At 40.3% G+C, this 25090-nt stretch overlaps 1 protein-coding gene across 1 annotated transcript; it reads left to right on the top strand.

Annotated features, from left to right (window-relative positions):
• Window positions 1-16454: 16454 nt before the first annotated feature.
• SLC24A5 (solute carrier family 24 member 5) lies at window positions 16455-25033 on the top strand. The gene is made up of 9 exons (XM_079318016.1): window positions 16455-16582; window positions 16859-17038; window positions 18286-18369; window positions 18452-18555; window positions 18875-18975; window positions 19744-20027; window positions 20966-21172; window positions 23870-23971; window positions 24514-25033. Exons 1-9 carry the CDS (start codon window positions 16489-16491, stop codon window positions 24834-24836), a joined length of 1479 nt encoding a protein of 492 aa, XP_079174142.1. The 5' UTR covers window positions 16455-16488; the 3' UTR covers window positions 24837-25033.
• Window positions 25034-25090: the final 57 nt, after the last annotated feature.

Raw genomic sequence — 25090 nt, 5'->3', positions numbered from 1 at the left:
TTCCATGAGTTTTTAGTCAGTTCTTAGCCACTCGTATCAGTGAGGAATCAGTAAGCTCACAGCAAGCAATGCTTTCCTGGACATGTAATTAACAAAGCCCTGGTCCATCCAAGTCACAAATACAGATTGTACAGAACAGAATGTGTGTGAGAGAGGGGGAGGGAAAGAATTAATTATAAATGCATCTAATTTGGCTATAATACAAGCTGCACATGTGGACTGAGAAGAGTCCACGGCCCACAGTGTGTAAGCTGTCGCCAAATTGCATTTTGATAATATTTCATATCTGCAGCCAGCAAATTAAGCCAGCCAAAGTGCCTCCTGCCCAGGTAGCTATGCTGGCTGTGTTTAGATATCAGTTAGACAGCTACAGCTTGATTTGGCTTAATATGGTTTTTCTTAAAATTTCGACAGCTGGCTGAATGCTCTAGCAGCTTTTAGTCAAATTATTGCAAGGTTTCAATTTTCATCTTAAACCCTGCAGAAAGGAATGTAATCATATTATGCTAATAAATAACCAGTGCTTTCAAGGGCAACAGAGGAAAGTGATCATAAAATAGTAAAGATCAAAAATCTAAAGAAAAGTCTTAAGCAGGGATGTGTTCTAATTTATTTCACATTGATGCTTCACACTGGTGGTCAAATAAATGCTGTTTTGCTTTCATTTTTACCATTCATTTTGATATCCTGAGGTATTGTCACCAGCAGGAGAACATTAGTTGTGATGGAACATTTGCTGTCTGAGAGCTCTTAAATTCACCAAATGTCCTCACATTTGGTTATATAATGGTAGAGATACACCTGAAGCAGACAGAAACCTCAGAAAAACATAATTTGTTTCACATGCACAACCTTACAGTCTACTCAAACAAGCTAATTTCCTGAGAACAAAATATTTAAGAGGTATTTGGCCATGACTGTTTCCATCTCAAACAGAGTATTATGGTAGTAAGTATCATTTACACACATAGGTAAATTGCTAGATCCACAATGACCTAGCAACTTTGGTATTTTATTACCAGAGTAGATTATGTACCTTTGGAACTTGATACAAAATCAGCTGCAAACACAAAGGACCTATCATTTCAGTTAGAGGCAGAATAATTGCAAATGTTGATAAGCACAGCTGCTGATTAATAGTCATTCCTCTTGCACCTGAGATGTGTCTGCATTTGGATATGACTCTGAAGCACCTAGATTTTTCTTGACAGCTTTGAGATTAGGAACTAAAAGGTCACCAGGATTTGATTTTTAAATTTTTCTCTCATTCTGTATTTTAATTATATATCATATTCAGTGCAACAAGAAAAAATCCAAGCAAGGTACTCAAAACCATGAATGATCTGATTGTATTTTTTTGCCTGTAACTGTACAGATACATCTATCATAAACACTTGTATGGAACTAAGAACATAGGTTTTTTCCTTAAAATTATTAACAATAATTAAGTATCATTTGCACACCATATTTGCATGTACTCCAATAGAGAATGCAGAATGAGGCAACATGTGACAGAAGCAAGCTCTGGGGAGACAGGGTCACTCCATTACTAAATCCACATGGACTGCAACAGATGCCATCTCCTGTCTCAGCTATTAGAAAACACTTGATCATTTGTTCCTGTTTTGTTTGCTATGTACAGCATAATCAAGAAAATGACTTCTCAAGTAACATTAATCTTTAGAAGGTTATGATTTTTTTTACTCCTACACAGAACATTAACACTGTCCTTGTTTTAAAGGCTATAGATATGGGAGGAACTTGCTAAACTCATCCTGCCAGCCTTAGCAGAGAAAGCAATGTGCATTTGTTTATCACACTGCTCTCTGTGCTTTGCAAGGTCACTGTCTCCAGAGAGCTGTGAAGTATCCATCTGCAGACACAGACAGACACACAGCACGGATCTGTGCAGCACTTGTGGAATAAAGCACACCAGGAAAGGGTGAGGTGAGCTGCTGAAATGCAAGGGAGAAACCAATCTGCCCAGAGTAAACACAGTAATACACATGTGCCTGGAGCAAACACCAAGCAGCACTGCTTCTGAGACCCACTTCCCACCACTCAACTGCCAAGGGAAGGCCACTAATAACACAAACCCCAGAAATCACAGTGGATGTAGAACAGTCACAAAGAGCAGTAGGAATTATTTTTACCCCCCTCCAAGTCATCACGAATCTTCAATAAAGAAAACTATTCCCATCTTTTAAAAATCCAAGTACACTAATAACAGTTACAGAAACATTGGCCATACACTGTTGCTTTACCTGTTGGCAGTCTCTACTCCCACCCCTGGATTTTAAAGACATGCTTGGCATGACTGCTCAACCAGATCTGGCTGAAGATCTTAACAGGCTCATTCTGCGTGAGTACCAGCTGAACAGAAATTGCAGCCACAGCACTCAGCCAAGCATGTCGTGCCCATCACAGAGAGCTTGCTGTGTTCAACCAGACAAGATTGCAATAACCTTGGGCTTTTAAGACAACAAATACTAATCACCAGCTGACACCAGCAAGTCTTGCTTTCTAGTGAAGAGTTTTCATTTTTGCATGTGTCACCTCAAGAATCGTCACATTTTTAATTGCTTCAAACATTGCAGTGATGGGACTGCAAGGACTCTTATCTTAAACTTGTAAATCACTGGTCCTGCTATGAAATAGCGTCACAAGGAAATGTTGCTAACCCTAGCTAAACACTACCCACAGTACACCTGTCAGACAGAAAAATCATTTTATTTTTTATATGAAGTAAGAACCAATTTATTGAGGGGAAAAAAGTAAACTGTAGAGCTTTATTGCTTCCATAATCATTTTCTGTTATCTGATTCTTGCCTGACTGACTGCACACACAACTGCCTATAAACATCAATGGGAAGTACATAATGACAACTTGGGGAGGGGAGAAACAACCTTCACCAATCTTCCCAACAGCTTTTAGAATTACCCTCTTCTCCTTCACTTTTGGATAAAATATGTGGATATAAGTTATCTGAAAAATAGCTGTAGCCTCTAAACTCTCAAAGCGTAAGCTGGTATATATTTCCTTATAGTAAATGATACTACCTCATTTAACTGGTTTTTAAACTAACATATACTGAAGCCAACAAATATTATGAAGAGGGCAGGTGATATAGCTGGTGACATTAACAGGCATTAGAGAATTGCACAACATAAGGAATACAAAATTGCTTTATTTTCAACAGTTTCCAACCCAACCACAAACACCTGGATAGGAGATTCTCTTAACTCTGGCCAAAAAAACAAACAAACAAACACAAACAAAGAAATTCCAGTCTAAAAGAAGCAAATGAGATAGCATGAAAAAAATGCATAAAGATACAGAAATGAAAGGCAGTGTTTGGCCTCAGTTGCACAGATGCTCAGGGTGCCAGGCACTAGCTATGCAAGGTAAAAACATGTATGGGAACAGATTCTAACAGCTCGGAGATGATACACAAGGGCATCCACATCACTCAAAAATTATTCCCCAGTAGGTACCATTTCAGATTGATAACACAGCCACTATAGACCTCTTTCAGAATTAGATCTCTCTATTATTTCTCAATTCCAACACAAATAAAAGTTACACTGTTTTCTATCCCTATGGCTGATGTGGGTTTCACAAGGGTCCAATGCTTCACAAGATGCAACAAAGTGGGAAATGGCTCTATCATCTTATGGACATTTTGCATAGCTCAGCTTGACTGTTTAAGACAGGTTTCTGTAGGTAAGATCAAAGCAGGGTGTAGGAGGAATCTGACAGGGAAGAAAAACTATGAGCTAGATAAGGAGCAATCCAACAAACATTCAAACTACAAGAGAGAAGCTATTAGCTGTGAAGAGACAACCTGCCTGCAGTCAGCAGTTATGTGCTTTTTCCAGAGCTAAGGGAAGAGACACAAGATAAATAAGTAAACAAACACATTGGTCCATTGAAGAAAGGGATGAGCAGGGCCAATACATTGACACTTTCAGAGGATGCAGCTGTTAGCAACCAATCCAACCTGTCAGACTGGAGTCAGCTGGCATGTGAACACATGTCAACAAAGCAGTAAATGCAGAAAGACCCTTCTTTTTTACTATTGGGTGAAGAAATATATTAACATTTAGGCTTTGCATAGGTAAGTCCTACTGGGCAAAACTGCTCCAGCCACAAAGGCACCTAGGCAAGTGAGGGAGATGGTCTGATAGACACAAGAGCAAATGAGCACTACAGGCTGCATCAAACAGAGCATCAGCAACCAGGCTTGAGAGCCAGAGGCAGCCCAGCCATGCAGAGCAGAGCTCAGAAACAGCCAGCCCATGTGAAATACTGCCCTCATGCCAGCCCATGCCACAGCACTTCTCATGAGCAGGTCAGGAAACAAAGGGTCACAGCACACAGCTGTGGAACTCTTCCATATGGCCCATTAGAAACATTAATCTCACATCTCACTGATTTCCTAGGAGGTGCAAGAAGCATACAAGTGTAAACTACTCTCTTTCCTAACAATTAAAATCACTTAATGCAATGACCACTTCATGCCTCCCTTGCACAGAAGCAACATGATGATTTCTACCTGACCTACAGGATCAGCCAAACACATCCTAGAAACCCCTAGAGTTCTTCTCAATGCAGTGCAGGTTGATGATGCTCAGGTTAAATATTTAGCCAATTTTATTTGTATTCAAGCTTTCATAATACAAATTTTGTGAAATAAAGTGGGGGGGTTTCTCCACAAAAAAAGTATATATACATAAAGTTCTATTGGAATACAGTTCCTTGCCATGTGCCTTGCTTACCATGCTTTTTGCTGCTGGGCTGAGTGCCAGAACAGTTCTGTTTCCCAAATTCCAATCTTGGTTTTCTATGATGAATATGGGAATGAGCAGATTGACAAAAGACAATGCAGTCAAACTCTTTAGGAGAATCAAACGTCAAAACATGGCATGGCAGCAGGTTTCCTGCAGTAGTAGGAACTGGAATGCAGTAGGAATGCATCAGCAGTAGTAGGAACATTATAACATGTTCTGCACAGGTTGCAGTTGCAATTTATATCCACACACACATCTGCAAACCTTGTCCCAGTAATATTGTGAATAGGACATGCAGCTTCTCTCAGTGAACTGTGTTTTGAATGTTGTCTTCTCTGAACAGCTGGAGGAATGCTGCTCTCCCAGTCCTCAAACAGCAGACTTACTGACAGCCTGGAAAAAGCTCTATTGCAGTACTACACAACAGAGCTAGTTTCTTACAAGCCATTTCCAGTTCCATGCTGCAGAACATTTTTATACTGTCAACCTAATAATGCAATAAAAGGCAGAGGAGAGCTTTAGTTATAAGTATCAAAATACAAATTCTACCACAGATAGTGCTGGGAAGATAAAGTCTCTTCTCACAGACTAGAAGTGACAGCTTTGCATTAGAAAGCAGCAGTAGATATTCAAAAGCTCCAGGAAAACCTGTAGTAAAGGCACCAAAAATCAAAGTGCAGCTGCTCTTTTTACTGTTTAAATCATTATATATTAGCAACAAATCTTGTTGTTGGCCAACACTCAGAAATGGCATATGGCCAATAAAAGGTTCAGTGGAGTTTTCCATCTGTCACTGGAATCAGCTATGGCTCCAGCTCATACATAGTAAGTTTAGTGTCATAATTATTTGTGTACTAGATGTCAACCACTCAGTCTAACATAATCATTTGACTACACAATTTGCTAAATATACTGCCCAAGCAAAGCATAACATAACCAGGGAACTGCAGCTCAAGAGAGGCATTTACAGGTTGTAAGGCCAGCACTAACCAGAGATAAGCCTGCATGCAGAGGGGATTGGCTTGCCACAATGGGCTGTGCAAATCCAAACACACCAATGGATCCTCCTGCTGCACACCAGGGACAGTAAGAGGCACCATTCTCTTACTAAAATCAAAACTCAAAGACCAGAAAGATACCAAGTCAGTGAGTGGATGAGTGAAAGTGGACACAACATGATTTTTTTGTAGCTCTGCTTGCTCCTCATGGATTCTAAGCATATGGATTTACTTTGCTGCCTTCACAGTCCTGCCAGCACAAGAAGGCTGACAGACTAAGCTTTAAACTATTTTGTTTCAGTGCAGCTTCAGGAAATACCTTAGTAAGAGTATTGTCTGAGGTTTTAAGAATTCCTTCTACATTTTCCACTCGTTTTTAACAGTTACAGAATAACATTTTTTTCTCCCTCCTCCCGCAGCACTCCAATGCTATGGATCTTGCACTGATAGGTCTTTAGGGCTGTATTTAGATCTGGATTTTCCAGACACTGGGATTTGTATTTCCATCAGCCAAGAGTCACAGTCTGCTTGGTCCCAGATCTGGGCACAGCACAGGCAGATTTCTATTTTTTTAGTTCAGACAGAAAAATCTGTAATACTCCCAAATGCAGAGCTTTAACAAAATGGGAGATGTGGGAGCGGGGAGAGAGGGGGAAGTGTTCTAAGTGGTGCTGGAAGTCAAAAGCAAGAACAGTTTTGTTTGTGAAAGTTTGCAACTGTACTCTCTCTTCCCTAAGCTCTACATCTGCTCCAAGAGAACTGCCAAAGTACTTTAGAGCTACTGGATCTGACCTGTGGCTGGCTTTTAACATTTAGAACCTGGGAAGCTGGGAGCATGGTAACGAGGGATGTAGGAATTCACTGAAACCTTTCAGAATATTTAATAATCCCTCTGTGGTTTGGTCAGAATTGGCACAACTTCACAGCAGTAAGCTGATTTGCACAGAAATGGCCTCATGGCTCTAACAGATGCTAACAGCTCACAAGAACAATTTTTTTGCTGCAAACAAGGTCCTATTTGTAGTGTTGCTTTGTTCCAAACAGGGTGGAGAGTAGAAGCAGATTGTTAAAAAAAAAAAACCTCAAAACACTTCAAATAATGAGAATAACTTAAATGCTCAACTCAGTTGCTGAAACATTACTTATCTTCATCAAAAGTGAAATCTTAGAGTAACCAAGACACTCAGTGAGGCTAGCAGCCATAGCAGGACCTATTTCAGAGTAACATGGAGAAAGCTGAGGATACTCCTGAGCATACAAAGGTCAAATATGCACAATTATGGAAGACTAATGTTTATAACATTTTCAAATTCTTGGAAAGCAGAAAATCCCATTAAGCAGATTCAATATTCAATATCTCAGGGATGATTAAATGGAATATTTTTAAAGTCTGTTTATGTTTTCATAATTTTTTTTATTGCTTCAGCATTGACAGAATATTTAAATTAGAAATGGTGCTTGCTTTCTAAAATGTTTTAAAGAAGAGCTTTTAAAAGCCTTAAGTCCTCTATTGCCAATTGTTTGTCCTGTCTTAAAGTTTAGAGATTGTGCTAGGTATCTTATCAAGAGCATCAACTCATTAGACAAGACATAAATGTACCCTTCCCCCATAGAATCAAAATAAGCATCATACAGAATTTAAAAAATAGAATAAATTTTAAAAACAGATAAACAAACAAACTAAAAAAAAAAAAAAAAACGAACAAACAAACAACAACAAAACAAAACACATAAGAAAAATCAGTTTCCTGTACAAAATGACCAGTTCTGGTTCCAAGACAAATTCATAGGAAAATGGAAGAACCCATTTAAAGCCATTCCTTATTCCAAGTGATTTTGACTTGGCTTCAGTGGGCATAAACACTAGAAATACACAGTGAGAGGCTTCACATAGTCTTAATCCATCCCAAGTTCTTAAAACACTAAAAAAATTAAGATGCATTTCCAGCCAAAAGTGTGGAGACCATTCACAAAGATGAAGCTATCATAACTACTCCTCTTCAAAGAAATGGGAAAAAATGGAGAAAAACCGTCCATTTAAGTACAAATTTCTCAGCATGGCAGGTGAAATCCAGCAGCAAGAGACCTGAGAAAGCAAAATATTAGCTCAACATTTACAAAAACCTCTGAGCCAGCTGTTCCCATTCAAATTAAGAGTGAAGAGAGTCAAGGGTGGGCATAACAGATAAGAGCCAAAGTATCTAAAAGCAGATCCACTGTATTCATGCAGTTGTTACTAACAGGATACCTATTCAATTTCGAGCTGATTTGTTTATATCCCCACCATTTGTTAATCCCAGCTAGTGGCTTTCAGCTTGTCAAGATGAATCAGCTATTCATTCAGGCAAACTCTAGCTGAGAAATCTTTGGCAGTGGATGGGAACATCCAAAAACCATCCAGGAAAATGTAAGTCATAGTTGTTTGTAAAAACTTACTATGAGTAAATAGTCAGTGCTGAAACAGCTTTCTTGGATAGCAGAAAGAGAACACCAGCAGGAGACCTGGCTTCCATCTCCATCCCTGCTTACAAGGAAAATGGTCCACAAAAGAAATTATATAAGCTTGCATATACTGTGCACATTGTTTCCATGGTTGTTGATTATGTTTATCAGTGACAAATTACTACAATGAAATGATGTTTTAGTGGCCAGGGAACAGATGCATGAGCTAGAAGCTTTTAGATTCCATGATGTGTGTGAATATGAGATTTCCATTTTAGCAACAGAACGATATAATAATTGTTGTATCCTGAGGGAAAAAGTTTCAGCTCTATCACATCAGTTCTTCTGTCAGCAGAACATGATTCTTGTGAAAGATACAGTATTATCTATATATTCTGTGCTAGCAATTAAGGCATCAATATGTTCATCTTTTTAAGGTCTGATAGAAACTTAAAAGTTGCCTTAGAATATTGACAATACTATGCTCCAGCATATACAGCAATGACAGAATTACTATTAAATGCATGAGGTTCTAAATATTCTCCATTTCACAGTGGAGCTTTTTCAAGTTTGCACTGTGAAGGAATCAGTAGAAACTCAGCAGAAGGCACAGTCCTTTGACAAAACACAAACTGCATTTCTGGTGATATCTCATGAGGAAGCAGTGGGGGGCTGCACCAAAGCTCTCTAAAGAGACACTCTCAGAGATTGCAATAATTCCATCTTTTAGTTGTCTGCACTGCTCAGTTTGAGCAGCAATAGCTCCCTCATCTCCTCTGCAGAAACACAGAATTTATTTTGTTCCTTTGTCCTCATGTAAAGATTACAGCATTTCCAGACTAAAGGCAGGTACCTGCACATATGTAGAACTTGTATATTAGTCTGGATATAGTTTATCTGAACTCTACTCAAAATATAAACTGGGAGAACTGATTTACCAGGAAGTTCCAGTTGAATTTCTGCCCGTTTTTATAAACTCCAGATATCTATCTAGACCATCATTTTGGCATACAGCTGTTTATTTATGTTTTACCAGAAGGTTGTTCTCTTCAGTTTGATGCCCCCTTCATTGCAGAACTGGCTTATGCTTCCCTGTCCAGCCAGGTTGCAACAAAGGCCTGTGCCCCTGCTCCTGTGAAAACTGCTCTCCACTCTTATTTTCTTCTCCTCAGCAAAAGCACATCTAAAAAGCAACCAAGCTGATTTTTCCCCTGTCAGCATCACCCCTAAAGCTGCACAGGAATGAAGGGAGAAAGAAAGAATTTACAAAAACATCCCACAATATGCACAAAGCAACAAAGGTTTAGCACCACAGTTACTGCACCAAAAAATGAAGGTGCTTTAAAATGAGAGAAGTCTCCTCTAGACTGATGCACATGGAAGTAGAATTTTATAACACACTGCCTTGTAGCAATCCATTTCTGAAACACAGAAACATCCTCAAATCAACATCTATTACATTGTAAGTAATGTTAGTACATGCTGATGTTACCTGGTGAAACAACTTGGTAGCCTATAAGATAGAATTGAATGTGTCCCTATATGTGTCAATAATTATTTTTCTAATGCTTGTTCAGTTATAGGAATACATGAAAAGAAGAAATTGCATTGCATAAAACATGTTTTGATATTGTTTATACAGACACTTATGTACTGAGAGTTTGTTTTATCTCCAGAGATATCACTGAGATTACAGAACTTGCAGGCAATAACCATAAGAATAATATTTTAATCATAAGAACAATAATTTTCATTTTATTTATGTAGGATATAAATGCCCAAGTACTTTCAAATTCAAGGTCATCTGAAAGTTGCCAGAGCAGCTAGATTGTTTCATTAGCAATGCAATGAAAAGCAACAAAACTTCAACAAACCCAGCAGATGCACTGAGATCACAGAGGTTATGACACACAGCCTTCAACACACATCTTGCTCTCCAAAATGCTTCAAGAGAGGAACACTGAAAGGACAGCAGGCAGCAGATGAAGCCAAGTCTCAAGACAGCCAGAGCAAGAACTGAAGTAAAAAATTCCAGAGCAAACATAGGCTTCAAAGATTGGGGAAAAAACAAGCTTATACTCCAGTGTATGTACAAGCACTACAATTGGTTGAAGTGTTTGTGTCAACAGGAAGAGGGAAAAAAGCAAGTGGAAGCAAAAAATCACTGAGAGAGCAGAACTCCATGGTGCATAAAACTGACATAAAAGAGAAGCTTAGAAATTGCAGGCAAGGAAGGAGTTTTCTGCTCTGTTTCTCTTTTGTCCACAGATACAAGACTTTGAATAGTTGAGGGAGGGGAGGAAAACAAAACACCAATCAAGAAAAAAACCAAACCAAGGTGTTAGCAAAGAAATCCATGATTCACTCATTGCTAGTATCTACTCTCATTTATGTGTTGTGGTGTATTTACCTGACATAACAGTGCAGCAATAGAAGTGGATGTACATTTGGGCTATTCATAAACTCTTGAAGGGATGGAAATGAGCAATCTGAAGTGATCAGGGTGCAATATTACTATTATCCACAGGACACCCCTCACCAGCCTCATCATTTGGCTCCATTCTTTGGCCAACCTGCATTTAAACACCTGACTTAGGTGCTTAAAGCAGGCTGGCTCTATTTGAAATCTTTTTAGACTGTGCAACCTTTTGAGCTTCACAGCCTTAAGATGTTCTAAAGGCACTATTGAGACACAAAACCCAAACTACACAAAAGCTTCTCTATAGCATTATTACTGGCAATAGCCCTACTCTCTTGGTATATGTAGGTATTTATACATAAGAATAGCAAGCCTCTGTGGCAAGATTTTCTTTTATGATCAATCTAGTTAATCACCATCAGTTTAATGATGAAGCCAATCAGTTTCATGACACCACCAACACTGACATTCACAATACATTCCAGTTGTCTAAATGAGAACTTCTAACCAAAGGAAAGCAGTTAACATGGAGGAGCACTCAAATAATACTGGAGAAGTTCTTACTAAATTAAATCTCAAAAATACTTAATCTGAGACATGTTTCATTTTCAGTTTGAGAGATTCTTTCCATATCCTAAATAGATGAGCAAACCACCTGATGAGCAAGATAAGACCATGAGAACAGCTGTTGAACTTTACCACATAAGCAGCAGATGAAGTGATGGAGGTCTTTGGCCTCAAGATGGAAGGTGCAATTTTGTACACTTGATTTGCTGGGAAAATAGAAATCCCAAAATGAATAGACTCAATTTTCTTCAACTAAAATTAATACACCCTCCTTTAAGCAGGCATTCTCTTGAACTTGAATTCACTTGAGAACCACTGAGCAAAAACATTCTGCTAAGTAGTTTTCAGCTTTTTTGACATTGTGGGTACCCATTAGATGCACCTTTATCTGGCTATGAGCCACACTGCCACAGGTGATGACATGTACTCCACAGCATGCATGAAAAATATTCTACAACTGCAGTCCCCAGAGAACAGCAGTCTCAACAGCTCCCCACCCTCACCTACCTCCTCTTGTTTATGTCATCTGAATTCTTCTGTGGCCCACATGCCAAAAATTACCATGTTGCTCACTCCTGGTGACTGAAATTCTTCAGGAGGCAGACAGATGCCACTATTGAAAACTTGGAAGCTCCCTGCATTTAGCTTACATATAATTAACACTGAAGCTAATTATGGACCACCTAAACACATACAGTGCTCACAACTGCATAGCTAAGGGTCAACAAAACTATTTGTCACACATGCAAGGTCAGAACACAAAGGCCAAGAGACCTAGAATAAATGTGACTCACACCAGCCTGCACCAGCTACTACAAATCATTCCCCAGCTCAGCAGCTTTCCTGGTTGTCACCAGGGATTGCAGTTCAGTTGTATGTTCCAGTGGTCTTCAGAGATATTCCCAGCAAGAGCATTTGGATGTTGGAGCTAAGGCTCAGAAATTAAATCCTTCCCTTTGACATTTTAAAGCCATGAATGAACCTATGAGCCCTTTCTTAAGTCATCAGATTACCTTGAAAATAATATTGTCATGTGATTATTTGTGTCCAGCATTAGATGGTCAGATTCCCATTTTCAAGCTTTCTTTGAAACTATTTATTTGAAAAAAAAAAAAAGAGAAAGCAAGCTCTAATTCTTGTGTGGTTAATGTACATCAAGCTGATGCTTTAAGAACAGCAGCCATCATGAGAGTTGGGAACTCTCAAATTGGTGGTTATGAAGGGAAGAATATTAAACAGCTATCATCAATCTATCTAGACCCAGGAAGTGAGCCATGAAATGCTGACAAAGGGGAATATCTGATCTGACAATGATGGTATATTTATCTTTTAAATGAAGAATAATGGAGTTACACTGAAGAGACTAATTTTAACTTTGCAACAGTAAAGTATTTATCTCATCACCTTAGGTTGGTATCTGAGCACCTCAGAGTAAGAGAATTTATTCTATCAGCTCTTTTAAAGGCCACCATTTTACACTCCAGAGATGCCAAAAGAGCTGCACAAACAGAAGAAAAGGAGCATGGCAACTCACTTCATGAACAGCCTTAGTGTAGCCTCCCATCACAGCAGTGAGACAAGTAGTCAGTGCCCTGCTCATCCTCTTGCAAAAGAGATAATGCCAGATTATCACAACAATATTAAGGTTTGGGATACGTTCTGAGGCTGAAAATATCTTCACTTCTTTTGTTTCCCAGCACATTAAGCCTTGTGACTGGGAGCATAAGTGGTGTACACATAGAGGCTGCCACACAAGAAAAGCACAGCTGTGCACAGGCTCTACATCCTGGGGCAAGAGCCACAGCACTGAGGGACAGCTAACACCAAGCTGCCCTCATATCAGCCCTGGGGCTGCCTGAGCACCCTCATCCAAACCCAGACCAGAGTATTTTTATATAGATCTCAAAAAAAAAAAATATCCCTTAAACCAAAACCACAAGGCAAGGATGATGCAGACACTGATCTGTTTAATGTGTAATTAAAACAGTAGATTGGAGCTTGAGTTGTAAGAAAAATTGGAAGTGTGTTTATAATTAAGGAAGCCAGAGAAACTCAGGATTTCTACACAGGTATGATCACCTATACCTAAGTTAACCACAGATTCCTTACAAGGCTCTATATCATCCTTCCCTTCTCCCAAAAAAAACTGGACCCCACACCACACAGTAATATTTTTTATTGTTATTTTAAGCTAGTCATGAATTCATCATGCCATCCCCGTATCTCTTTTATCTAAGGACCTACCAACAAGGACTAATATTCCCCAGAAATTCTGATAAATTCACCTGCTTTTCTCCTTCTCTATCCATGGTCTGGATATAGTGAAAAAAGTAGAAGAAAAAAAACTTTCAAACAAGCTCTATACTGGAGTCCCACTCTCCTCACAAGAAAATCAGAACCTGTTTTGTGGAGATACAAAAGCTGATCCAAATTAACAGTTTCTCTCCCATCTGCCCCCTAAATTGCACAGTGGAGTCACACCTCTAGACAGCCCAAGCTCCTTTTGCTCTGTTGGGCAGCAAACCAACTGTCCTCAGCTGTGTGGGACACTCAGAGCACTGTAGCCAGCTCACACCAGATTATGGATTATGACCATGGAAAGGAGCTGCAGCTGCTGGAGTTTGATGCTTCTTTACCTTTTCTGAGGGCTGTGCTCAGGCAGCCATAGGAGCACATCCCTGGGGGAGCATTAGTGTTAGCAAACACTCACCTATCTCTCTCCTTCAGAAGCACTGAAAATTTCATTTATTCATTGCTTTTACTACCAGAGAGTAGAACTTTACCCTAACAGCAGCCAAAAAAATGCAGCAGCATTGAATCTGGACTAATATCTGACCAGCCTCAGCTCCATAGAATGCTCTCTCACACTGCCATAGCCCAGACCTGGCAGCCAGCAATGCTGAGCCAAAGGCTCCTCTGGCTGGCTGTGTTTCTGTGCTGGGTCAAGCATGCAGACAGGCAGCTCGTGCTTCCTCATGCTGGGACATTGGAGGCTTTTTTCCTGTTTGTTCCCTCTCTGCAGGGCTGTTCTTGGCAAGGAGGGTGAGAGTGCAGCACCTTCACTCAGTGACTTCTCAGCAAACTAACTCGACTTAAGCCTTCAGTAAAATCAAAGCTCTGGCTTTGTTTCAGCTATGCATGGAGAGGGGGTGCCTATAGAAAGGAATTAGAGCTTGAACACAGAGTAAGAGCAGAGCAAAACCTTCAAATCCTGAACTCACATGACTGAGCTTTCCTGACCATGCAGCGAACATGTTGCTGTACCAGAGAGTTTGCTCCCATCAGAACAGCAGGCTTGTAAGGACTCTAAAGCAATTTTAAAAAGAGCACACCAGCAAAAAATAACTACTTTGAAATTAAGCAGCTGATACTAGAAAACTGTGCTGGAGTTTTAAGAGTAAGACAATTATATGTTTCAAGGAAGAGAAGCAGTGGCAAGGAAGCCACTCACCTTGATAACAAAACCCTTTCTGTTGATCTGTGTAAACAAAGAGCCACCAGTAATTTAGACAGGGAATTTCGTACTGTTTTCTCTGGTGGGAATTGTGATTCAGAAGAAAATCCTTAAATCTTTCCAGACAAAAAATATCTATTTTTTTTCCTGTAAAGCAGGAGAAAAAGCATCTTCAGAGATTTTCAGAGAGCACACAGAACTCATTGGGGAACATTAGTTGATGGCCCTAAAAATCTTGACTATTAAAATCATTCTTGCTCTAGTAAATGCTCTAGGAAAAAGCATTTTGGACCACAGAGAGATCAGAAACAGGCAACAGCAATTGCTGCAGAATTTGTTGTTCCAGGCCATTTTTCTCGTTGTTCATACTAGAATAGTGGCTGTACGATTATGTTTGATTCAAAACAAAAGGAAAATACCTACTTTTTCAACTTATTTCCTGTATTCTAGAGCAGGGCTGATCACATATTAGTCAAACACCATGAATGCAAGGAATTTGAGGAGTTTAGAGGGATTAGATGCAATGAAGCAAAACAATCTGTTGGCGTTTGCACCTCTTGCTCACAAATACGAGCATCAGCCCTGTACCTCACAAACAATAATACAACAGACACCCCAAAACTCCATTTGTATCACGGGGTTGCAAATATTTCTGGAGACGTCTGCAAGTGATACAAGGGAAACCCAACTCTCTTCCTGAGAAACCAGTGACTGGGGAAGAGGTGGGGTGATGACTTGACAAAGCTTAAAGACTGCATTTTACTCTATGATCTTCGGTTATACTCATGACTTCACCGTGGAAAGGTCACCAGACAAAGGAGTTCAGTGAACTGGCTCTGAAGGGAGGAACTGTGCGTGGGTCTGGGCTTTGCTCTCGCCAGCCATTCCGGCCACCCGCCCCGGTGAAGGGCGAGCCCGGCGCCCACAGCCCGGCACAAACACCCTGGGAATCGATGGGAATAGGCAGAATCTCACGGCAGAAAAAAGGTACTGGCGAGTAAACTTAAATTCACCTTCGACATCGCGAGACACCACACAGCACCTGAGTATCGCGGTCAGCACCTTGCGCCAAGGGCGAACTCGCCACGGTCAAAACCTTCTCTCTCCCCGACACGGGGCAGGGCGGGGCGCGGATCCCTGTGGGCCCCTCGGGCTCGGAGGCGCTGCCCGCAGCCCCCCGGGCCCCTCGCTGCCGGCGGCGAGCGGCGGCAGAGTTTGGGGGGGATGGTGGGAGTCCTGCGGATCACTGAGGAGCGGTGGAATTTGAGGGCGCGGTGGAATTTGAGGGCGCGGTGGAATTTGGGGGGGGCGGTGGGAGCCCTGCGGGGCGGGGCCGGGCCCTGAGGGGCGGTGGAGGAGGGCGGGGAGGGCGCGGCTGCACGTGACTCGCGCGCCCCTCACCGCCCCCGCACTCGGGGGAGCCGCCCGCTCTCAGAGCATCGCCCCGCTCCCGGAGGATCCCCCCGCCCGCTCTCAGAGCATCGCCCCGCTCCCGGAGGATCCCCCCGCCCGCTCTCAGAGCATCGCCCCGCTCCCGGAGGATCCCCCCGCCCGCTCTGAGAGCATCGCCCCGCTCCCGGAGAATCCCCCCGCCCGCTCTCAGAGCATCGCCCCGCTCCCGGAGGATCCCCCCGCCCGCTCTCAGAGCATCGCCCCGCTCCCGGAGGATCCCCCCGCCCGTTCTCGGAGCATCGCCCCGCTCCCGGAGGATCCCCCCGCCCGCTCTCAGAGCATCGCCCCGCTCCGGAGGATCCCCCCGCCCGCGCTCGGAGGATCCCCCGCGCTCGGAGCCGCCCGCGCTCGGAGCGGGCCGGGCCATGCGGGCGGGCGCGCGGCGGCGCGCGGCGCTGGTGGCGCTGGCGGCGCTCGCGGCCTGGGGAGCGCGGGCGCAGCGGCCCCGGGACCCCGCGGGTACGGGGCACCGTGAGGGGACCGTGAGGGCACCGTGAGGGGACCGTGAGGGGACCGGGGACACCGGGAGGGCTCCGGGCTGCGCCCGAGCGCTGCACAGCCCGTCCCGCGGGCGCCTGTCCCCGCCGCAGGTGTGCGGCGCTCCGGTGGCACCGCTGCAGCGGAGCTTGCAGTGCCAGAGAGCGAAACCCTGCGGAGCTCGGTTCCGCAGACGTCCCGCGGCCTGAGGAATGGGAAGGTGTCAGGATGTGTAACACTTTCGCCCTCAATTTTCAGAAAACGGGACGCGTTGCATCCTCTCTTCTTCATCGGAGTTTCCCGAAGGATTTTTCACACCGCAAGAGAGGAAGGATGGAGGAATCGTTATCTACTTCATAATTATACTGTACATGTTTTTGGCCGTGTCCATTGTGTGTGATGATTACTTCCTACCTTCCCTAGAGATCATCAGTGAATGTAAGTGACATCCTGATCTTTTTCCTGTAAAACAGAGCAGCTTGGCATAAAACTTTCTCTTTCAGAAAGCTTCAAAGTTAGAGTGCTCTGAAAGAAAACGGAAAGTTTCATTTTCCATGCACAGATGTGTCCATACAATATTTAATTTGTTATAAGATCAATATTTTATTGAAAAACCTATGTTTACACTGCACAGATATTATTTGCTTTCTTTCTGCCTGGAGGAACTGACAATGTACCTTTCAGTTGCACAGTACTATGTTCAAGTAACTACTAGTAAAAGAAAAAGGAGGGTTGGCAACATGTGAAACCAAAACTCTTCCTAGGGTTTGTTTTCCTTTGAAAGTAGTGAACAAGTGTCAGGATGAGCAACTGCTAACATATTAAAGCTATGACACAGGAGGGAAAGGAATTCTGTGGTTACCACGGTTCTAAGAAATCTAATCAACCTACAACAATTCCCCTGGCTTCAGCAGACCACTGAAGTAAAGACTCCCTCCTTGGCAGGGAGTTCAGCTTTTCACTGCCAAGAATTAAGAAAATTCCCTAGGGAAACTCATCCCTGAACTGGAAAACCCTCTCCAAATCAGAATACTTACAGCAAATGTAGGCTTAAACACTGCTGTAAGAGCTGGTGTTTTGTTTATTGATGACAAATAAACATTTATTGGACTTTTGCCATGGTTAGCCATATGTCCCTGTACTTTGTGTGCAAGACTTGTTCCACAGAGTGAGTTACATTTCAGAAAGTCAATTTGCCAGAAAAAAAAAAAAAATCTCATTTCTCTCAAGACAGACTCTTATACTGCCTATACAAAATGAAAATGTAGGATCACAGCAGTGACTTGAACTTAACTAACGTTTCTGGTATGTGAAGACAAGTACAGATTTCCCTGGAAGATAGACAGACTTGATATGGATCATATAACAATATCACACTACAGTCCATGGAACTTCCCCACAATTATTACCAATAGGAAACAGTTAAATCCTGTATACAAATGCTGATTTTACAAGAGATTTAAGCTAATTTCTGTAATGAAGTTAGAAATAAACTAGCCCAATAGATCAGGCTAATTTTCAATATATTATTTTATTAATCTCATACAAATGCGTTGATTGTATGAATGAATGATTTATTCTATTAAACTGTAGTAGTAGTTAACATGATACACTAATGACAGTAAAGGGTGGAGGCTACTGAAGTATCAATATTTTTTAAGCAATTCTTTTTGTTCTATCCTCAGGCCTTGGCCTCTCACAGGATGTTGCTGGAGCAACTTTTATGGCTGCTGGAAGCTCTGCTCCAGAGCTTGTCACTGCTTTTCTAGGTAAAAGATGTCTTTTGACTCCTTAGAATTCTTTTCCTTGCATGCCAAACTGAAACATACCAGAGAGTCATTTTCCCGACAGGAGCTTTCGTGACAAAGGGAGATATCGGGGTCAGCACCATCCTTGGATCAGCAATATATAATCTTCTTGGTATTTCTGCAGCTTGTGGGCTGTTTTCTAGTGTGGTATGTATCAACTCTGATAGTTCTGCTCCTAAGCACCAAATGAGTATCCTTTCTCATTTGCCAACAAAAGCCAAGAGAGACTTACTATGACAACTGCCAAGTTTATTATTTAGTAGCAAAACCAGCATGTAATCAGTTTTAAGATAACTTGCTATGAAAGTTTTTAAAAACACTAACTTGTTAAATATCATACTTAAGTCATTCCTAAGAATCTTTAATTTTTACATAATATAGAAACAACATATTGATGCAGCATTTACAGCACTTAGTGAAAGTATTACAGAGAGAGGTTTCAGAAAAGTACATGACTGATCTGCAGGTTTCGAGGCTGTCCTGCTGGCCGCTGTTCAGAGACTGCCTGGCATACACCATCAGTGCAGCAGCGGTCCTTGCCATGATATCCGACAACAGAATCTACTGGTAAGAGCACAAGTAGTGTTGAATTCCTCTTGACTGGAGATTTGTGAGACAGCGTTTTGAAAAACAAATGAAAATCCCCAAGCCCCAAACTTCAAGTAGCCTGAACTGCCATTCACTAACAGAAATAAATATCTCATTGGCTTTAAAAAACTTTACAAGTCACAATGCTTGTAAAGATTATTACCTAAACATTCAAACTCTGCATATTTATCAAGTTTGATCTGCATAGGTTTCTCTGTACAGACTTCACAATTTCTATCACAACTGTTCTGACATAGCAATTAATGTTCAGCATTTACTCCTTTTGAGCCTTTCCATTCATAGCAGCATTGTTCAGAAAAACATCTGTCTGCCAGAAGGAGATCATGAGTTTCTGATGTTTTAACTCCTCCATCAACACTGAAACTCCTGTTACTTCAACAAGACAGTCAGGTCCAGCATTAAGTCTCTTGAAGTTTATAATTTAAGCATCACATGAAGACTTAATTTTGCAAACATCAGGAAAATGTTCAACCAGTAAGATCCCCTGAAAAAACATGCAGCTATACAATACACAAACAAGATTCTGCAGGGGAGGGGAGTTAATCAAACTGCTGAAAGACATGGGGACACTCAAAAACTTTCATGACAGTAGCCATACAATTGCAAATAGATGCTTTTGTGAGTTCTCCTTTTGCTATTCATGCAAATTGTCTCTCCCTCTCTCCTTATGCCAACAATTGGGTTCTTTTATACTACATGTTATATAAAACTTGTTTTTCATTTTAGGTATGAAAGTGCATCCCTATTATTGATATATGGGTGTTACATTCTGGTACTATGTTTTGACATTAAAATCAACCAATACCTCATGAAGAAGTTCAGTCCCTGCTGTACATGTTTTACAAAAGCTATGGAAGAGAATGCAGAGCAGCAGCCACTGGTTGGATGGAGGGATGAGAGTGGACCTCTAATTCGCCAACAGTCAAGAACAGACAGTGGAATTTTTCAAGATGAGCTGGACTACTCTCAACTTTCAACAAGCTTACACGGGCTTGATGAAATATCTGAAGGTATTGGTATTACAGCTATCACATGCCTGTCTGCATCAATTCTGATCAAGAGCAGATTCTCAGATAGTATTAAGATTTTGCTCACAAAAGAACTCCACCTAGTATTTAAGTAGATCATTATTCTAACCTGGAACAGAACATTGAGCAAAATCAGAGTGATGGTTTTCATACGAAGTTAGTTGCTAGAGGAATGCAAGGATAGTTGCTCATTTGTATCCTAGTAGAACTTCTGTCCTTGTTGTCTGTATTTGAAACTTTTCAGCAATGCTGCTTGTAAAATGCACTGTCACCTGAAAGCCACAGGGGTACTGTACTAATATACACTGTTTCCTTATGACAATGGCAGGTTCATAGCCCAAAATATGCATAATATCTAAGCAAAGGGAGAGCTGTGATGTGGCCACAGGTGGTGTTTCCTCTTAGGCAAGAAACAGTAGTTGGTACTTACTCTTGGTAAATGTTATGGGCAAACTCTTATAAAGAAATTCCATTTTCATCCACCTTAGTTCTCCCCTGGTGATGTAATAAAGAACATTTTAATCATAGAGTATCAGGCTGGAAAGGGATCTCAAGGATCATCTGGTCCAACCTTTCCTGGCAAAAGCTTGGTCCCAGATGGACCAGCACCTGTTCAGCTGAATCTTAGAAGTGTCCAGCACTGGGGAATCACCACTTCCTGGGGAGATTATTTTACTAGTGATTATTCTCATTGTGAATATGTATCTTTCTTGTGTGCAAGCAGAATCTTCCCAGAAGTAATTTAATTTCAGAATTTTGTCCAGAGAGATGTAGGTACTGGGTAATACTACAGCTGAAACTTGAGAAAGAAGTATTTTTCACCCTTTTTCAGTATCCTCACAAGTAGAAGACAGTCATATAGTGTATGCTATAGATTCGGATTTAATGTTGCAATTTAAAAGTTACTTTTTCTTCAACAGATCATCCAAATGTCTTCACCATGCCTGAAGCAGATATGAAGAGAATTTTGTGGGTGTTATCCCTTCCTATTATCACACTACTCTATTTAACTATACCAGATTGCAGAAGACCATTTTGGAGGAACTGGTTCATGATGACATTTTTAATTTCAGCAGCATGGATTTCTGCAATAACTTATGTTCTTGTATGGATGGTAACAATAGCAGGTAGGTACCAAAGTGGTGTTGCTATACCAGTCAAGAATCACTGAAAAAGTTGTGAGGTTTTCCTGTGAGGTCTCCCTTTAAAAGTCAGTTTAGCAACTCAGACTGTGATGTAAAAAAAACCACAATAAAAACAACAGAAACTTATGTTTGACTGCTTAGTTTGCCACCCTCTTCTATCCAATGATCCAACACTTTAGAGTTTAGCTGCTTCACACTGCTTGCTATCACATGAATGAGAACTTTATGTAGCTACAAAAAACTTGGTTTATTTTTAAAAACAGTTTCACTAAACTGCTTCATTAAGCAAAACACAACCATAAACTTGTCATGCTGAAGGCTGACAAACATGAAATCCACTAAGACTGGATTTAGAGGTCAGAGTTTTTGGAAAAAATCCATAATTTCTACACCTGTGTTTTTCACAAACATTATAGTAAGAGATTTGGCATTAACTGCCAAAAACCTTCTCAAATGTTTTTATTCTTGGAGTGTGTATATGTGGACCTCTTAAAAATCTGCATCATAAAGTGGGGCAGTAAAAGGATTGCATTTAAGTGAGAGAAGGGGTATGAACTTGTATGTAAAAAACCTTCTCCTAAAAGTACTTTGAGGTATTAAAGGTCCCCTCATTCCATTGTTTCTCCAGTCAGCTTGAAAGACATCCAGTTTTTAATTTTAAGAACAAAACTAAAACTCTACAGAAATTTTTCAAAGTTTGCCATTTTCAAATTATACTCAAGTATTCTACTAGTTCAGATACGAATAACTCCTTGTTCAGTGCAGAAACAGATCTACACATTCAGAAAACCCTTGAGAAATAACTAGTAGATTGCTGGATATTATACCCACCATGTAAACCTCCTGGTTAAATAATTTTCCACTTGTACCTAAAGAGCAAGGGTTCACCACCTGGATGCTAGAAGCCTTTGAAACAGGATTCAAGTCAACATTATTGCTGTTCTACAAAACAAAGCATTAATTCATATCAAAGTAGATACAGTGGGGATTCAGAGAATGTATTAGTTCACTTTCAAGAGTCATCACAGGTAGTACTGGGGTCTTTGGCCCACTACTTCTAGGTAAATTATATTCTATTTACATGTTAAAACACTACAAGTTAAACACACAATATATTCAAGTTTAGGCTCTCATGAAGGTTGACTCAAAGGTTCTATCATTGCATTATCAGCCTATCAGAATGTTACAAAGGTATCATAGCTGGGCACTAAACTGGGATGGTAAAGAACAAACCTAACTTAGAACATCTATCTGTTGCTGGCAAAGAAAATTTAACTACTTATAGCAACACATCACTACTGATACACAAAATTAGCAAAGGCCTAGAAAAATAAGACTATTTTGTTCTGATGGTCAGTTGTCAGAAAAAAAATAAACCACTACACATTAAATAGAAGATAAATCTATCTTAAAAAAAGGAAAAATTTGCTTCTCCTGAGTTTATATTCTGTCTTATAACCTTCAGAGGGCTAGAAACTAATGTTGGGTACATAAGGCTGGTTCATTCATATTTCACCTTGGTCTGAACCATTATTTTCCAGCCTGGATGGTTTATAAAAGCTGATTTGTTGGTCCCTCATCCTACAAATCTATTAGAAGTGATGGAAGGACAAAGAGAGTACAAATTCTGCAACAGGATCATGTTAGTCCCTCTGAAACCAACAAACAGTTTCAAACATAAATTTATGGGGCTGCTCTAGACTAAGCTGGTAAGTAATAGACAAGCATCACTGACCTAGCTTAGCATACTGCCTCTAATTGAAATGAAATTGCTCTTATTAAATGTGTCAGAATATTTCAAGTAAGAACTCCAATTTCAACAATAAAAAAAATTAAGATACATTTTAGTGAACAAAAGTTTAAGAAACATTAATTACTTCATAGCATGACTAGAGGTATCAAATACTTCAGCATAATGATGCTTCTGAATGGTTCAACTGCTAAAACAGTTTTGAAGAATCCCTGCATTTTAAGTTAGAAATTAATATGGTTACAGGACATTAGGAGCTAAGAAAAATAGAGATTAAGGAAAAAAACCCGACCTTCTAATAACAGTTTAAAACTTTTTTTTCTTTAAATTCAAACAAGTATTTCCCTAAAGGAACTCTCACTTCTATGGGGTTACTTACAAGTCATATAAAAATTCTGCATGTTGATTCTTCCAAATCACTTGCTAATTGGAGTGAAATGGTAAAGGCATGTAGTTGACAGTATTCTCATATCTTAATGACTGTCCTCCCCAAGAAAATTCATGTGCTTTTTCCCCTCCCTGAGGGGATTAAAAAGAATAATTATAAGAGTTATTGCTTCATGAGACTTTTGAACACTAACAAGGGGATGCCCAAAACTGTAAGAAACTATAGTATTTTCCAGAAGTTGAGGGGGAAGAGAAGTAATTTGTTAGATATTTAAACTTCTATTTATCTGCAAGAAAAAAAATCGTAATTGCTATTGTCTTGACCACTGCAAGAACAAGGAAAGAGTATTTGTTGTTCCTCTTTGTTTTAACTGCTTTGTGGTTCAGTCACCTCACATGTAGTTAAATTAGCTGACACATTCCATTTGAAATCTGTATGATTACTGATTCTTCCTCCAGCAAGCAAAGTCCAGAGCACTTTCTCTGGATGAACCCCAACTGAAACCATACTTGCATTTTCTACCGTTATTTCTCAACTGCAGGTGAAACGCTGGGAATCCCAGAGTCAGTAATGGGTCTCACATTACTGGCAGCAGGAACAAGTGTACCAGATACAGTTGCAAGTGTGCTGGTTGCTCGAAAAGGTAAAGATTTTAATATTTAGGCTCATGTCAATGGATGTGTGTAAAACATACTGCAAAAAGAAAGAATTCTAGTCAACATTTTGATAAATTGAAAGAGTAACCACAAAATCTGTGCTCCAGATTCTAGATCTTAAGTTTACTAAAAATAAATTAATAGCTTACTTGAAAAAGCTGTGGCTCAGACATTTAAAAACTTCTCAGAGTAACTCAGAGAAGAATTCTAGATTGGTTTATTTTCTGTTGATTAACAGTGTTACTGCAGAACACAACTGTAGGTCTGGGTATTTTAAACATAACTGGACTTTATAATAGCCTGTCTAGCTTAATTTTAAGTGCAACTGTGCAGATGCTGGTGATTTAGGGAGACTTCTTATGGTTGTGGTACCCATGTTCTGTAGAATCGTGACTATAGTTCTTCTGATGTAAAATCTGAAAAGGGTTCTCTGTGAGAAACTGAGGGCTGGCAGTCTGTTCCTCCAAAACAGTTTGGCAATTTCATGCAATACAATTAAGCCAACTTATTTGTATTTCTTCTTTTACAGGAAATGGAGATATGGCTATGTCTAACATTGTAGGATCCAATGTATTTGATATGCTCTGTTTGGGAATACCCTGGTTTATAAAAACTGCCTTCATAAATACATCAGGACCCATAGAAGTGAACAGCAGTGGTCTGACATATACAGCCATTTCTCTTATCTGTTCTGTTGGTTTTATTTTTCTGGCAGTTCACCTGAATGGCTGGAAAATTGATAAAAAATTGGGAACAATTTGTCTTGTCCTGTACTTAGTATTTACTGTATTATCAATTTTATATGAACTTGGCATCATAGGAAACAATCCTACAAGGGTCTGTGGTAACTAGTTTTAATCAGTGATTATGCTGATGAAAAAAATAAAAGCAGGAAAAAATGGTCAGTTTCTTCATTTAGTCAAAATAAAATTTAAAAAAACCAAACTCCAAACTCCCACTGGGCTCTAAATCTTATATACAGAACTAAGTCATGTCATTAAAGTAATATTAAGTAGAACAAAAACATCACAGCCTAATTGGAGCCCTTTCTTTTAGAGTCAAGAATTACAGTATAACTACAATGCACATATAAAACCAAAATTCTG

Source organism: Erithacus rubecula, assembly GCF_903797595.1.
Source record: "Erithacus rubecula genome assembly, chromosome: 14".
Lineage (NCBI taxonomy): Eukaryota > Metazoa > Chordata > Aves > Passeriformes > Muscicapidae > Erithacus > Erithacus rubecula.
Note: the sequence above shows the minus strand (reverse complement) of the source record. Positions and strands in the feature narration are given on the sequence as shown.